Genomic DNA, 16,037 nt, shown 5'->3' on the forward strand with positions numbered 1-16,037 from the left:
TGTGTTATGGCTTAGACTCCCAGAGTTGTTACACTTACACGAGTGTTTCGAAGCGCTTTCATTGCTTTAGTTTCACACGATTTGCAGCACGGGCAAAAACTACAAAAACTACAAGCGAAGAGCAACAAAACTGACTGCCAAATCTTATCTCTAACACTTCCGCCATGTAATGAATGCCTCACTTTTTCATTGAAGTATTTACGTTCAACTTCAAAAGAAACGAACGAAAAACTAAACACCATCTGCGCTCTCTCGTCTATTCATGGTCGGGGCCACGATCCAGAGCTGCACAAATAATAAATGCTTGCAACATGTTTCGCTTATTTGGACGAGTGCCAAGACTAACAATTAGGCCACATCCTAGCTGAGTCAAGGCGTCATCTCCCTGTTTAGCAAAATGAAATAACGCTGCAAAACTGCAGCCATTAATATGCAAATGCATATTAAAAGTGTCCCCTCCCACTATGAAACCAGGGCAAACTTAATGCACAATTTGCTCCTGTCGTGAAGAAAAACACGAGACGGGGCAAACGAATGCGAAGCGTCCTTGCCACACATAAATACTGCTCGTATAGTATATACATATTTTTGCTTGTAAGTAGATGCGCTTATGCAATTAAATTAACAGCAGGAGCAGCAGCTGAATGTAAACTACTAACGAGACACATGACTCATTCCCTGTAATCTTAACTCTGAGCCAAAGGACATCAAAGGTGGGTTAGAAGCGCGTTCATGAGCCAAATTGCTAAAAATTAGATTAATTATTTTCACTCCTTTTGCATTTCGGTTTATAAATGAGTTTAGCGAAAAGTTTTAAGTGTCATAAAGCTAATAGAAATAAATTGCGCAAGTTTTTAACTTCAGCTGCAGTTAAGATAAGACATGAACTAAATTTTACGGACGAGTTGAAGTTGAGCTAACAATCGTGAAGCAACTCGTACAAATACATACATATAATATATCATTGGTAAAATTGAAAAAAAGTAATTTGAAATTTCGTAAAAACCTTATTTATGCTTTAAATTAAATGCACTTTTTTTGACTTGACTCCAAAAATTTTCATCACACTCTCATCTCTAGTTACTGTTCCAAGCAGCTCAACAGGCAACAAATCTCGCGTCTCTCAGTTCTCAACTAAGCAGCTAAACAGCTGAGCGAAACGGTGTTGGTTGGCCAAGTTTCAAATGCAGGGATAAACTTTCGTAAGCTGTTGCAACTTTAGAGTAGAAAGTTTTAATTACCACAGACAAAAACTTTGCTGAAATGAGCTTTAAATCTAAAATGAAATATCTACGGCGTACTTTTCGAGTATTTGTTTTGAGGCGCCTAGAGGTTAGCAGGTAAAGCGTATAATTTGCTGCTGATGATCTTAGCATCAATTGCCAAATGGTCAATCGTTAAAAGAACCTGAGCACCAAAAAAAAAAAAAAAAAAAAAAACAAAGTCGTTGACACTAATTAGCATTTAAAAGTAAGCAGTGGACAGCAACAAGTTGCCACTGCAGCAGCAGCATCAGCAGCAGCAGCAAAACAGCAAATGACAGCAACAACTGAAACTTGAAGCGGGTTGCAATCATTTGCAATTGAAGCGAACATAACAAACATGCTGCCAAGTGCAATAAATAACAAGTCTATGAATATCCCCATGTAGATCTGTCGATGAGCGCATCGCAAAATCACCAATCGCAACAAGATGCAGTGGCAGACGATGCGCGAGGCAGACGTTGCAGTGGAGACGCAGTGTGGCAGCAACAGCAACTGCAACAGACAAAAATGTCAAATGTAAAAGCGAAACAGTCAAAGAGCCGAAATGGCAATGTTTAAAGCTGAAATCGAAATCGCAAAAAATACGAAATGAAGTACGACAGAAAAAAAGAGTATTCAACAATTCAAAAATTTGCACGCTCTTGTCGCTGCTGTGTTTGCCTAACAAGCAGGAAGTGTCGCCGCTGCAAGGCAGCCATAGTGTTTGGCTGCTGCTCTTTGGCTGGAGATGCCACTGCCTCATCACGCATACAGACACACACACACACACACACACACATAGTAACAATAACAAGCGACAAAAGATGCAGGAAGCAACAAAAGATGTCGTCGTCGTCGTCAGCGGCGACGTCAGCGGCAACTTCCTACAAATTCCCCGCCGTCATGTTGGCGCCCAGGGATGATCCACAGCACCCACCACCTGATTGCGTGAGTCGACGCTATCTTAATCTTTCAGTGTCAGCAGCGCAGTCACCTCGCTTCTCTATGAGTTGCAGCCATCCCAAAGGATGCAGCGTTAAACCGCTTCCTGGTGTTTCTTATGCAATTTGCACTCGGCGCTAATCCTTCTGCTTTGACCACTTATTGGCTGCCCGTGCAGCCCCGCCATAGATAAATGGCTTAACTTCTGCTCTGCCAGCGCATTGATAAAGTGTTCACAGTGAAATTGTTCATGCGAAGAATTTACTGGCCATTAAATTGTTTGCAGCGGAGTCTTTGTATAGAACTATAAATAATATTGTTGAAGTAAATGTCAACTTAGTTGGAGTTGTAATATATGGCATGAGCTATAAACAACGAGAAATTTTATATGCACTAGACAAATGAATTAAATGCAAGTCAGTAATGTAAGATAAAGCACAAGAGATTATTAATATATACATATATGTACGTATATATCTTTTATTTTTGTACAATTATTTGATTTACTCTATTCATGCTTATTTACAATGAATTAAGCTACTTCTATTTAATAATATTATAATATAACTGGCAAATTCATCCCGCAATGAAAAATTAGTATATAAGACCAATACAACAAAAAATCCTTTTTCTCGTAATACAAAAATTACACATCAATCTTAGGAAAAGACTAAAAAATTTTAGCCACAGGGCTTTTCCAAAAGTAATGTTTACAGATAATTAAAAGTAATATTGATTACGTGCTCCAAAGTGCCATTAAATTATAGAAAAAAGCATGTGCTGCAACTCAACAACTTTTAATTACCTTCAATTGGCTGACTTATCAACAGGTTGTCAAAGAAGCAATTCCTTAAATGGTTGTAAACTTTCCTTTCGGCAAACTTATTACAGCCTCAGATTTATTTATCGATGGCAGACATCGGTTAACCTCAGCTGTTGCTGCCGCAGCTTTGTTGACTTTTGCGGCAGCCCCTTTCGGCGGATTTTCATGGATGAAAATACGGATCTGCCAGTGAACTTGAATGCAAATCGTAATGTAAATTCAATTGCTCTCCAATCAGCTTTCAAATCACAAGTCGCGTCGCATCGCTGGCAGACGACTGCGGTTCAACTGAAGGTGTTGCCGCTGACAACTCGTCTCGTTGCTGAGCTCGTCGTCATCTCGATTGCATCTCGAGTCTAGTCTTGTCTTGTGCCGCAACATTGTCTTTTTTTTTTGTTGTGCCTCTGATTTTGGCTACATGCTACATTTCACAGTGTCTTTTCCCACATTTGTGCGGCACTCGCAACAATTTATTATGCGATGCAACTGCCGAGTATCAAAACAATAAAAGCACTTAAAGACGTAAAGACAACGTCAACAAACGAAACTCGAAAAGTCGCTCAATGTTCGACGCTCGTTAGCCAAAAACCGTTTTGCATACGTTTTGGCAATGAAGAGCAGTTGCTGCTTTCGTTCCTCTCTTTACCGAGTTGTCAGCAGTAGCATCAACGTGACTCGATCTGGAGTCAGCGATTGCGCAATGGAAGCGCGATTTCAAGGTGAAATCGCCGGCTTTTTAATACTCCGGAAATGCAGTTACACTTTTATAGCAGTTGTGCTTCACTTAGACAACAACATTGCATTGAATTCCATTACATTTCAATGTAACTCACGCATTCACAACATCAAATATCCATTCAAAAATCGAGTTTTGACAACCCATTTAATTAGTTGATTTATTCGCTGATATTGACTGTTTAGTGTGTATATAATTTGTAGCTACAGGTTTGTTTGATTCACAAGGTGATCTTTAAGTATTACATCTATGTATTTATTTGCATAATTACATAAATAATATTGATAGTTGCGAAGTTAGAGAATAATTCTCAGCTGAGAAAAATATTTTAAAATTAAAAAACAAAATATATTACTTTAAATTTATTAAACTAGTAATTGAGGTAGCAGAATTTCCATACATTCTAATCAACTAAAATCTTGGTGTACGCATCTTTATTTATAGCCAAGCCAACTTTATTGTGAATCCCATGATTGTATCGAATTACGTAGTTTGTAATAAGCATTTGCAAATGCCCGCACATTATTAATGAATCTTTTCTTCGCTCTGGTCTGGTCAATACAATTGCTTTGTGCAAAGTTTAATTAAATTAAAAATCACAACGAATCGCTTTGATAAAAAATAATGTGAAAACCATTGAAATTGTTCACCTGAAAAATGCGGTCCAATTGATAAAAGCAAAAAAAAAAAAAAACTACTGCTGGTCACTTTGTGTAATTTTCTCCAGCAATTTTTTGGCGCAGTTCGTTGAACGCTTCAATTCATTTAATTATAAGTAAAGTGCGACCCGAATAAGTATTCAACGCTAAACGAAAAGAGCACACAACAATACAAAAATAATAACAAAAAAAGCACGCAGTTCAAAATAAAAAGAAAAACACACAGTTTTAATATCTTGAACAGCAATCAACAATCACAATAAAATTGCATTTTACGGTCGCTGCGACGAAAAGGCGACAATTTGCAAAATGTTCATCATTTTTTTTTTACGAATAATTTTTTATTTTTCTTTTTTTTTTTATGACCAAATTGCGCAATCTTACTAATTTCCGATGCGTAAGCGTGACCGTAAAAGCCATATAAATAAAAGTTGTAAAATGCTAACAAATAAGAATGCAAAATTACAAATGCTGCTCGACCGCAGCATACCCTAAAAATGCATTTCGCAAGCATGCGATGGAGAGTTATCGGGAATGAAGATCTGCAGAAAACGCGTCACGAATTTGTAAAGTTTTTGTACAGTGGTAATTGCTAGGCAACAACACACGCTAACAGAGCTTAATCACAACATTATTCAATTTAAATATATGCATTTGTGTAATGAATAAGAAAAAAATAAGATGGTTAGATAAACAACAAAAATGTTGCCCTTAGGCACTTTGTACTGTACAATTGAGTTATGCACACAGTGTCACAGTGAGCTCCAGTTAAACACACACAAACACACACGCGTAAACTTTGCACATATTCTCATTTATCATCAATGAATGTAAGTTGTGTTTGTGTGTGTGTATGTGTGTGTGTAGATTGCCGCACAATGGCAACCTAAATTCGAATGGAAGGAAAATCCACAAGACGCGCACAAATTATTCAAATTGCCATTGTTAACATGATGCAGATGCAGATTGAGGCCGAGATTTGCAGTTTTCTTATGATTTTCACTTTTCACCGTCTCGAATTCGATCGTGAGCCCATTTTCCCTGCAGCTAGCTGAGCAGCATTTTCATTTAGATTCGTTTGCCTCGCAGCTGCTGCCGCTGTTGCTACAGCCGATCGCTTGGCCTGCCATGGCTCAAGTGTGGCATCTGATGGGAGCTGGGAGCTGTAAGTTGCAAGCTTGGTAGCTGGATGTCGCTGCCAGCGAGAGCGAAAGTGCACGACATTGGGCTCAGAGTCTCAGAGTCTGGAGAGAGCCTGCTGCTTCACTCTCAGTTTCGACCACATCCGACAACGGGAAATTTGTACAGCGCTCAGCAGCAGCAGCAGCAGCAACAGTAAAGACAGCAACAACGACGTCGCTGCCTCTGTCTCAGCAGACGCCTGTGCTGTAATAAGTTGATTGTGCGGTAATTTCGGTTTCACTTGCCCGTCCTACACAAAGACCGCTGAGAGACTCGGTTAACCTCAGCGAAGACAGCGCAGAAGGGAAAGGCGGAGAGGGTCGCTCATTATTGGCCAGTTCGCTGGCCAAAGCTACGGGCCTGGGCCACACATGCGCAGCGCAATGGCCAAAGTCGCATCATCATCATCATCATGATCGCCAAACCTCTCCCAATGTGCGACTGTATGTGTGTGTGTTTGTGTGTGTGTGTAGCCGACTCTGCGACTCTACGACTCTTGGCTTCGTCTCTGCTGTGGCATCTATGCGGCTCGCTTTTTGTATAAATTGATGATGCGGCTGCATTGGTTCGTCAGTGAAGCATTTGATTTGGTCTAATAAACATCGGTGAACCGAGTCAGCGAGTCCGAGTCAACTCGAGGATAATTATAACGTGAGCATCCCTAACACACGAACCTCCTCTCTTCTATACACAAACATACAAACTACAATTTCAATCTCTGAACTCCCCCAACTCCCACACCAATACACAGCACAGACCTAGGATTACTGTGACAGTGCAAGTGTGTGTGCGTGCAAATAAAACATCCGTCCAAGAACGCGTCTTCCATCCAATCTTCAATCAGCCATGAAAACCTTCATCTTAATGTCCTGCCTGGCTCTGGCCGCGGCGCGCCCTGAAGCTGGCTACAACTACAACCGTCCCGGTGGCGGCGGTGGCTCCATTGGCCTGGGCGGTGGCTCTGGAGGATTTGGAGGTGGTAGCTTCGGAGGCAGCTCCGGCGGCGGCGGCTTCGGTGGTGGATCGGGCGGAGGTTTCGGTGGCGGCTCGGGTGGCGGATTCGGCGGTGGTTCAGGTGGCGGATTCGGCGGCGGCTCAGGAGGCGGATTTGGCGGTGGCTCAGGAGGTGGATTCGGTGGCGGATCCGGCGGTGGTTTCGGAGGCGGTGCGTCATCCACTCTCACACTATTTACCCATCAACTTTTCTAGCTAATCTTGGATAATCATTTTAGGCATCGGCGGTGGTTTCGGAGGCGGCGGCGGCGGCGGCGGTGGCACCACCTTGGTGCAGAAGCACATCTATGTGCATGTGCCACCACCAGAGCAAGAGGAGGTCCGTCAGCGCCCCAATCTGCCCGTGGGACAAGCCCAGAAGCACTACAAGATCATCTTCATTAAGGCGCCATCTCCACCCTCGTACCAGGCTCCAGTCATTCCCCTGCAGCCCCAGAACGAAGAGAAGACCCTCGTCTATGTGTTGGTCAAGAAGCCCGAGGATCAGCAAGATATTGTCATTCCCACACCAGCACCCACGCAGCCCTCGAAGCCCGAGGTCTACTTCATCAAGTACAAGACCCAAAAGGATGGCGGCGGCATCTCTGGAGGCTCCGGCGGTGGCTACTCATCAGGCGGCGGCGGCGGTGATGGTGGCTACACTGGTGACATCTCTGGCGGTGGCATCTCTGGCGGTGGCATCTCCGGCGGTGGCATCTCGGCGCCATCCAGCAACTACGGCCCACCCGGCAAGTCTGGTCCCTACTAAAGAGTGTCCAGCTCACCATAACAACAACAACAACAACCAGAAGCTGAAGAACTTGAACATGAACTTGAACTCGAACGCGAACCTCGAACTCACTGCAATCAGACACATACTCGGCTCAAGCTGCTGACTAGTCCTGTCGTTGACGCGCTAACAAAAACTACTCCTGAATACTCACGTCCCAAATTTCACCTCGACTTGACCCCGACTCCGGACGAGAAGACTAACCCTAAGCTAAAAGAAAGAAACGTGACCAGACTTTTTGCTAGAATCATCGATGGACGGTCCTGTCGTCCATCTCTTTTGTACATAATATGTTTCGATCTGTCTTTCCCCATCATTTCACACTACTCTCGCTCACACTCTCTCACTGTCTCTTGCATTCACCTCTCACACTCCTGTGATGTCTCTCAGTCTCACTTGTTCCCAGCCCAAGAACCCCCCATAAAAAAACAAGAAAAAAGAAAAATTCACATAGCTAATAGATGACAAGTGCTGGGTTCCCCGGGAAGGGAACTTCACTTGGCATCCAAGCGAATGCGGAAGATGCATCGGATGAGATGAAAACTGATGGAAGAAGACGACGTTGAAGATGAAGTTGAAGATGATAGAGCGGGAGTTGAGACACACTCCATTCATAATACATATAAATATAAATCTACTTTAATTATATTATTAGCCCTAAGTACTTTATGCACAATAAAAAAAACAACGGTGACAAAATTACGAAAAAAAAACAACAATTGTTTATTTCTTTAGCTCAGCTGCAAAACAATTACCCCTCAAGGAAAATTTTCCATTAGCCAAATGGGCTTGCCCGAGCCTTCCTAAATTGATTTCCGCTTCCCTTCTCTGGCCTATTGAATTTGATTGTTGTTTGCTATTCTAATATTCACTGCCATCGTCCATGCATTCTGCTTCACATGTGGATTATTGACGTCAATAATGTCGTCGCCTGTGGGGGCGTCACTGCAACCGAAGCGATAAGCATAAAGTGACGTCTATGGCTTCCTCCATGAATGGAAAGCTTAAATAAAGGAGAGCACAATGTTTTGTGTGTTAAGACAAGGTGGCTTCTGAGTCAACGCCTCAACTTTCCAAGTTGATAAAAAAAACTCTCTGTCGGCTTAAAAACCAGATAACCCAATTAAGCTTCCTCACAATTCACTTATGAATTAAAAGTACATTCCTTGTAGCAAGGGAAAAACAGAATTAATTTAACACTCGCAACTCTAAGCGAGTAAGAGAGAGAGACAGAGCGAGGTATGAGTGCTGGGCAAATTCTGAAACCGACTAAAAACTAATTAAAAAGTAATTTCACGCCATTTCTCCTCATAATGTAAACATAATTCCGTCTTGGCTCATTTATTATATTGTAGTTTTCTTCTCCATTTTTTGTTCGCTTATTGGAACATTGGTTGTCGCTTCTCTTTCTGGTCATTTTTTTTTTTTGATAATCTTTCTTTGGAAAGGTAAATTAACGGTTTCCGCAACTTTAACAACAAACTGTATAAGGAAGAGGAAGAGGAAGAAAGCAAGGGCTGAGTTGGGGACACCGAAGTCCATTTTAATTAAGTTGACTTGTGTGAATGGTTTTTCTCCAAAGTTTCTATTTGAACTCGCATACACAGAGACCGCAGACTTGGCGCCACACTGGCCTGGGCCTCCAATGTCTCCCAAGAGGGACGCCCTTTAAAACTAGTAAAAACTTTACAACTGTTCAATTGGGGGAAACCCCCGACGATGCTGCACACTCTATACAAGCTAAAAAAAGTTGGTCCCTTACTATGGCTGATTAATTTCCAGTTTGATATTTTGGCTTATTCAACCAGTTTGAATACATTTTTATAATGTTATACAAATATAAAGGAAACTTAAATTACCTAGAAAGAATACTACAAAATCAACAAATTTAATACATTATTTAAACATATACCTAAAGTAATAAATAATAAACAAAGTTTAATAAAAACTAATTTATTCATCTCATATATTATCAAAACATTTTATTTAATGTCCTTTTACTTTATTTTCTCCATCACAAATCTAGTACAATTTATTTTTAGCAAAGTATGCTAAAGTTTTTTTTAACTAAATATATATTCGTTTTTATCTCACAGAAATCGTATGTCAATTAGCGTGATATAAGAGTATATAATATTCGCCACCCAAACATTTGCAGATTCTAGTTTGTTTATATTGTAATTTTTTGTTGTTAATCTTTTTATCACGTTTCGTTTGTGGTTGTTTCGCTTTTTAAGCATTGTAAGCTGTAGTATGTGTTTTTGTTTTGGTTTTTATTTTGATTTTTGTTTTGGTTTCGTTTTTTCTTTTTTTTTTTGTTGTTGTATTTTCTGTAATGTTTTTAATGCCTTAAATACACACACAACGTTGTCCGGAGCTCCGCATTGTCATTGTCGCTCGAATTTCAGTTTCCTCCAGTTCGCTCTACACTTTGTCACTTTCACTTTTGTTTTGGTGCTGGTATTGTTGTTGTCTTTATTTTTATTTTTGGCCAGCAGGCGGAGCACAGACTAACTGTTGTTGTAGGTGGCCCGAAGCCATCAAGCTGTAGCTTTTGTTCCCAGCAACATACAAATTTTTGGATCCCGGAATCCGGATGTTTATGCAGGTGACGCCTCCTGTGTTGACCCTATGAGTGCCCTGGCTTCTATTTGTTGCTGCAACATGCCTTATCAATGGCTTATTGCTCACTACCACACACACACACACACACACACACACAGACAAGTTGAATGTTGCCGCAGCTGCTGACAGCTGACTTAGATCCAGAGCTGATTTTTAATTACAGTTGCTGTGGTCGTAAACTGCGAGAGAACAATAAAAATGATAGGAGCAACCGCTGACAACACACTCACACACATACCCACACACACACACACTTGCACACTCATACCCACGCTTGCAACATAATTTAAGTATTCCTAGCTTGGCCATAAAACTCACAGTGTGTGCTGCATGTGCTGCCTTCCCCAAAAAAGAGTTTTTGGCCATTTTCAGCCGACACACATAAATCAGATATGGGCTGCGCACCACTAGACTACAGACCTTCGCCACCCACAATCCCCGCCTACCTACAGGATACTCGTAGATTTTCTATTCGAAAAGTTTAGACCACAACATTGTCGCAGATAGCAGCGTTTTCCAGGCTCGTTTCGCTCTGTTGTGGCATTTGGCAACAAAAATGCGGCACTTGCCGTTGCAATATCCTTTGCCATTTGGCCAGCCCACTCCCACTCCTTTGGGGCGTCCTTGTGGAAAATACTTTACATGCTTTTGGCACTGGAAAACATTTACTATACCACGTCCTTCTCGATGAGGCGATTGCTATACTATATATATTATGTGTGCTCTTGGTAAGACACAATGTGCTTGTAATTTATATGTCTCCTCGTTAGACTCTGCACTCCACAGCTGTTCATTTGGCAGTGTGCAATCCTGCGGTTCTGCTCGATTGGCATTTAGAAAGTGCAGTTGAATGCCAGTACCTTGGAGAGTGTTTACAGGTTGTATAACGACACTAAAGCGAGCCACTTGACAAATATTTTCAAGTGCTTTCAAATGACTTTACAATGTGGTCCGAATACTTACTTACAAGCTCTTCTTACCTACATATATTTTCAACCCGAAAATAAATCGATGCGCAGATGGAAGATTGGGAAAACGGCAATAAGAATTAGGAAATGAAAAAGAAATTGCTTTAAATTCAATTTATATTTAGGTAAAGGCCAGGCAATAAAAATAAACAAAAGCAAAAATCAATCAACTGCTGAGAGTGGAATATTTAATACCCTCAAAGAAAAGTTTGCAAAACAGAAAAAAAATGAATATTGAAGATTTTGTGTGCTCTTTTTATAACGTTGTAAATACTCTAACAACTGCTTTCAATATTTAGCAATACCTTTGGTGTTAGGGTATGCAATTCGTTTTAGAAAAATGGTGTGCAAGCCTTTTTGGCTAGTGGAAAAAGCGAAACGTGCACAAAGCATCGCGTGATGGATGAAAAATTATATGACCTTTATTTATGTGGCGTTTTATTTTACTTTGGGAAAGGGGAGTACCAGGAACTCAGTACTGTTCAAGCAAACTAAAGCCCAGCATCGGACCTGGATTTTGGGGGCTTTCGGCTTCGGTTGCTTCATTTAATTGACAGCTCTTGTTAGGCTTCATTCGGCACCTCTCCAAACGGCGGTTGCTTTGGGTTTATGACACTTGCGGCCCTATAATTAATTGCGCTTTTTCTCTTCCTTTCCTCAGCTTGAGTATTGGCCACGCCCCCGTTGCGCCCAGCCCTCAATAGCGTTAATTATAATGTATGTTCATCGTAAAAGCAAAAGTCGCGTCACGTACTCTGCGAGTAGACAACAGTGCAATATGGGAGAGAGCACAGTACAGGAGAACTTCGAGCCGAAACTGGCCACAGAGAATCCATCAAATTTGAGGTACCACGCCCTCGTGTGGTTTGCTACTTGGCTTTAATTTTATTTGCTTTTATCGCCCAATATGAGTTTACGGACTCGCCTGCTGCTGGTCATTGAACGGCGCTTTGTTCTTGGCCCATAAATTCTCTCTCTTGGCTATAATTGTTTGGGCAACTCCTGCTCGTGGTCGGTGCTCGGTGCTCGGTGGTCGGTCCTTTGATTATTTTTTATGGCTCTTGGATTTTTACGATACTTTTACACTCATTTATTTAGTTATTTCTTAATTTTCATTTCCATTTTCATTTTCTTCTTGCGGATACCTGGAGAATTAAAATTGAAAGTTAGACTTTTTTCGGGGCGAAAAAAGTTTTTTGTTTTGCAATAAATTCTCAATCCAATTAGTTGCTGATTAGTTTGAAGTCACGGGCGCATTAATATTTTCACCTCTCAGCTTAACAGGTTTTTAATATTTTTCGAAGCGCCCAGTTTCGTAATTGCTTTGCAATTAACACTGCCTTTCATTACATCGACTTGAGATATGCGGGTTCAACAAGAAAGTTCAGGTTAAGCAACAGGCAAAAGGCGATTGCCAACTGGTCAACTGGCTAACTTGGCCAACAAACAACTAGCCTGAAGCACGCGCTAATCGATTAGCCAACAATTTGATTAATAGCTGTTGATACAATTTTGGTGGTGAGTGTCGAACTGTAGCATAACATTTATTTCATTTCCATAAACTACTTAATTAACTGGCTAGCAAAAACAAGCTCAATTACCTGGGGAATAAGTCTGTTCAAGCTCTTCAGTTTATTGATCTTTCAAAATTGTAAACAATTCACCTAATTTACTTTTGTATCAAATTGATTAAAACGAAACCCATTTCGCTTTAGAAAGCTTTCTTTTGTTATTCACAAACCGAAAAGATATTAGAATTATAATTGAAAGAGAGTTGGAAAATGTAATAACTTAAAAACTTCATTTAGGCTTAAATTAAATTTTAGCTCATTGTTTATATTGTGTATTGTATATTGTGTTTGTGTTTTGTTTTTTGTGCTTGGTCAGCTTCCCAGCTGACTGCAGACGGTAAACAAATAAAAGTAAATCTCGAAAACGGTGCAAACAATCATTACCAGCCAGTACAATGGTATTATGGGACTTGCCCAAAATTGCAATCAAAATGGTTTAATGCGCTTACCGCGCCTCGCTTCTGCCCCCTGAGTCGCCCCCGCGGTGGCTGCTACGGAAGTTAGGGCCGCTTTTGGACTCACGTTTCGCTGATTGGACAGTTTGATGTCTAGACGACTCTTTTTTCTCCAGCTGCCTTCGAGCAGTAGCCAAGTTTTTTTTTTTTTTTTTTTTTCAGCTGTGGAAAGCATTTTTTGAACTGCCGAAAAAAAATTTAGTCAAAATTGTTGTGTGTGTGCTTTTTGGCCAATTGAAAGATGAAAGTTGCGGCTTATTGTTGGCCATGTTTCGTCATACTTTGCATTTGACATTTATCCGACAGTTGCTTGAGATCTGTGACTTCATGCCTTTACGGATAAGAGTCATGTTGTGCGTCATGTACAATTTGAGTCAACAACAGCAAATCTTAAATTGCCACAATGTAAATGTAAATGTATTTAGAGCACCCACATTAAAAACCCTTTTGCTGTGCACTTAAATATCAATCAACTCTTTCCAGAGGGAGACCCCACATCACATTAATTAAACAAACTAAAGACGCCAGCAGTCGTCGAAGTCGAGACCGCTTACAAGTCTCTGGCTGCGACGTGCCAAGAAATTTAATTAGCGAATAATTTGACAGAAAAGTTCGCACCCCATCGTTGCCCCTGGGCTTTCGGCACGTTCGGTACAAAGTGGACCAAGACTTGTAGTAGACTCGCTGAGTCGCCAGTGAAGTCTATTCAAATCAAAACAGAAATCACTCAGACTCAGTCTGTCCCCTTTCAAAACGATATGCAAAATCATTTGTCAGTTTGACATTTGCCGTCCGCCCATCCTTCTTTTTGCACTTCAATGGTTGGTTCCTCAAATGCGGGCGAAAGGATGAATGAATGGTGGGATGCAGGTGAGGAAGAGAGGAAGGGAGGAAGGTTCAACGAGTGTGGGAGCAATAAAATGAAATCATTTTAATAAATTACAGCATGCACAAGTACATGAACTCATTTTTTATGTAAGCGACAGCCGCGACATTAACTTTTATGAGTGGACATAACGGCTAACTGTAAGCATAAACCTAACCATAACCGTTACACTGCTTGAGCGTAACCGTAACCGGTTCGTGTGACCGCGCAAAAAGTCAAAGTGTCAAATAGTTGATGCGATCTGGCGTCGCAACGCTGCAGCGCCAACTGCCGCCCATTAAACTGACACCAAAAACCAAGAAAAAACAAAAACCGCCGAAAATAAATCTGAGAAGAAGCTGGAGAAGCAAGCAAAGGCCGAAAAGAAAAACTCATAAGAGTATTCGTATGTATTATGACGACAGCGGTTGATGGGGTTATCATCAAAATGAAGATGCCACAATTCGTTGCACGAGACCGGCTCGTAAATGCAATTCGCTACACACACCAGTTGAGGCTCTTACAAGTTGCCCAAGAAGTACGTAAATTGTAGCTAATATATCCGAGAGTTACAGCCATGGAATTTACTACAGACCCTCGTCTATAATGCATCGGAGTTGGGGTAATAATACGATATATGTTTATTATTTGCTGGCTACTAGTTACAGTCAACTCATTAGTTTGATATGCCGCACTTTGTTGCTTAGCAGCGCTCTTTATTTATAGACACTCCTGGGCGTTATTCTATAAAGTAAGCAAGAGTCATGCGTGTACAATGGTGCGTATCCGTAATGTAGTCAACACGCACGCAATGTCAAAGGGAATGCAACGTCTAATATACTCGTTAACCAGGAAAGCACAAAAACAAAACCAAGCCAATAAAAATGCCAATTAAATGACAGCCGAGGACTATCCCGTTTTATCGCATTCAGCGATTCCATTCGAATTGATTCCCTGCGATACGATTCGATTTCTTTGCAATGCTGACGTTGACACACAAAAAGGGGCAATTTACCAGTTGCCGCAGTCCATTGATTTTATGCATAAGCCAGTTGTCAGTTGAAAGTTGCCACATATGCTGCACGACGATACAGTTACATGCCGCATATGTAAATATGCTGCGATTATGCGATAAAAATTCAGCACGGCCAAAATGGTCGTCGCTTATTGCCATCAAAATTCAATCGAACTTCATCAATGATGATTCGATTATTGGCAAGATGTTGCCATGTGGCAGCCATTAGCTGCCAAAACTGTCAGACTTCATCTGCTTGGCAAGAGCAGAGCAGATTGACAAATATGTGAGCATACAGCTTAACAGTTATGTCGTGCCTTCACATTCTAAGGTGAACACGTGATGAGCTCACCATAAAACTAAACTGAAACGAAGCCAGTTATGGCTTATTACATCACTCGCCATTTGGGCATAAAATATATGAAACTGTTGAAGGTTAGAACAAGCATTTGATTAGTCGAGCACAATAACAGTTTTGGGCAACTAGCTGGAGCAACTAAGCTTGCCACATCGCTGCAATAAAGATGTTGCGAACAATCTCCCTGACTTCGAGATTAAATCTTTGCCAAGTACTCGACGGGCATCTACCCGGCAAATAAATAGAGACAACCTTGCTATGCAAAAGTTGAACAATTTAAATCTCGTAAAACACAATTACATTAATGTTCAGACTATAAACTAGCTGATTAACGTTTACCATAATTAAAAGCAGTTAACCACAAGTTGTTAACAATTTAGTTAAGCTCTGCTACAAGGTGTCACTAACTCTAGCTGCAAATGGATTTTGTGCAAACTTATACAAAGTAAAAGATTGTTGCCAAAGATCTCCCTCTATTCATCACACAACTTGGCTAAGTATATATATACTTTTTTTTATAACTCGTATCCTTTTGTGGAAAATCATTTGTGCATCCTTGCTCTATCTTTGCTATACAATGAAGAATGGCATAAAAATAGCCAAAGCAGTGACATAGACATTCTCATACATAAATACACACAGTTACATACACTCACTCACATAAATAAGTTGACACTTGTGAGCTGGGCAGCGTTTAGTGTTTATTCTGCTTTTTCCACTGTGGAATCAGCTGTGCTCCATTTACTTATTTATGTGCCCATAATTACTCAGCATAAAGCTCACATATGTGCCACGACGCTTAAGGCTAAAT

The 16,037-nt window shown here is 40.9% G+C and overlaps 2 protein-coding genes across 4 annotated transcripts in view; both read left to right on the forward strand.

The window, feature by feature from the left end:
- The window catches only part of LOC127566195 (RYamide receptor), a 69,532-nt gene that overhangs the window by 51,733 nt on the left and 1,762 nt on the right, over positions 1 to 16,037 (forward strand). The window lies entirely within an intron of this gene.
- Positions 6,135 to 7,447, forward strand: LOC127566203 (loricrin). 2 transcript variants are annotated; one of them, XM_052008077.1, is made up of 3 exons: positions 6,135 to 6,237; positions 6,338 to 6,751; positions 6,819 to 7,447. In XM_052008077.1, the coding sequence occupies exons 2-3, from the start codon at positions 6,433 to 6,435 to the stop codon at positions 7,346 to 7,348; spliced, it is 849 nt and encodes a 282-aa protein (XP_051864037.1). In that variant the 5' UTR covers positions 6,135 to 6,237; positions 6,338 to 6,432; the 3' UTR covers positions 7,349 to 7,447. The 2 variants fall into 2 exon arrangements, with proteins under 2 accessions (XP_051864037.1, XP_051864038.1); XM_052008078.1 differs by having other exon boundaries at positions 6,177 to 6,237; positions 6,343 to 6,751.

The sequence above is a fragment of the Drosophila albomicans genome, chromosome 2R (assembly GCF_009650485.2).
Source record: "Drosophila albomicans strain 15112-1751.03 chromosome 2R, ASM965048v2, whole genome shotgun sequence".
NCBI classification, from domain to species: Eukaryota; Metazoa; Arthropoda; class Insecta; order Diptera; family Drosophilidae; genus Drosophila; species Drosophila albomicans.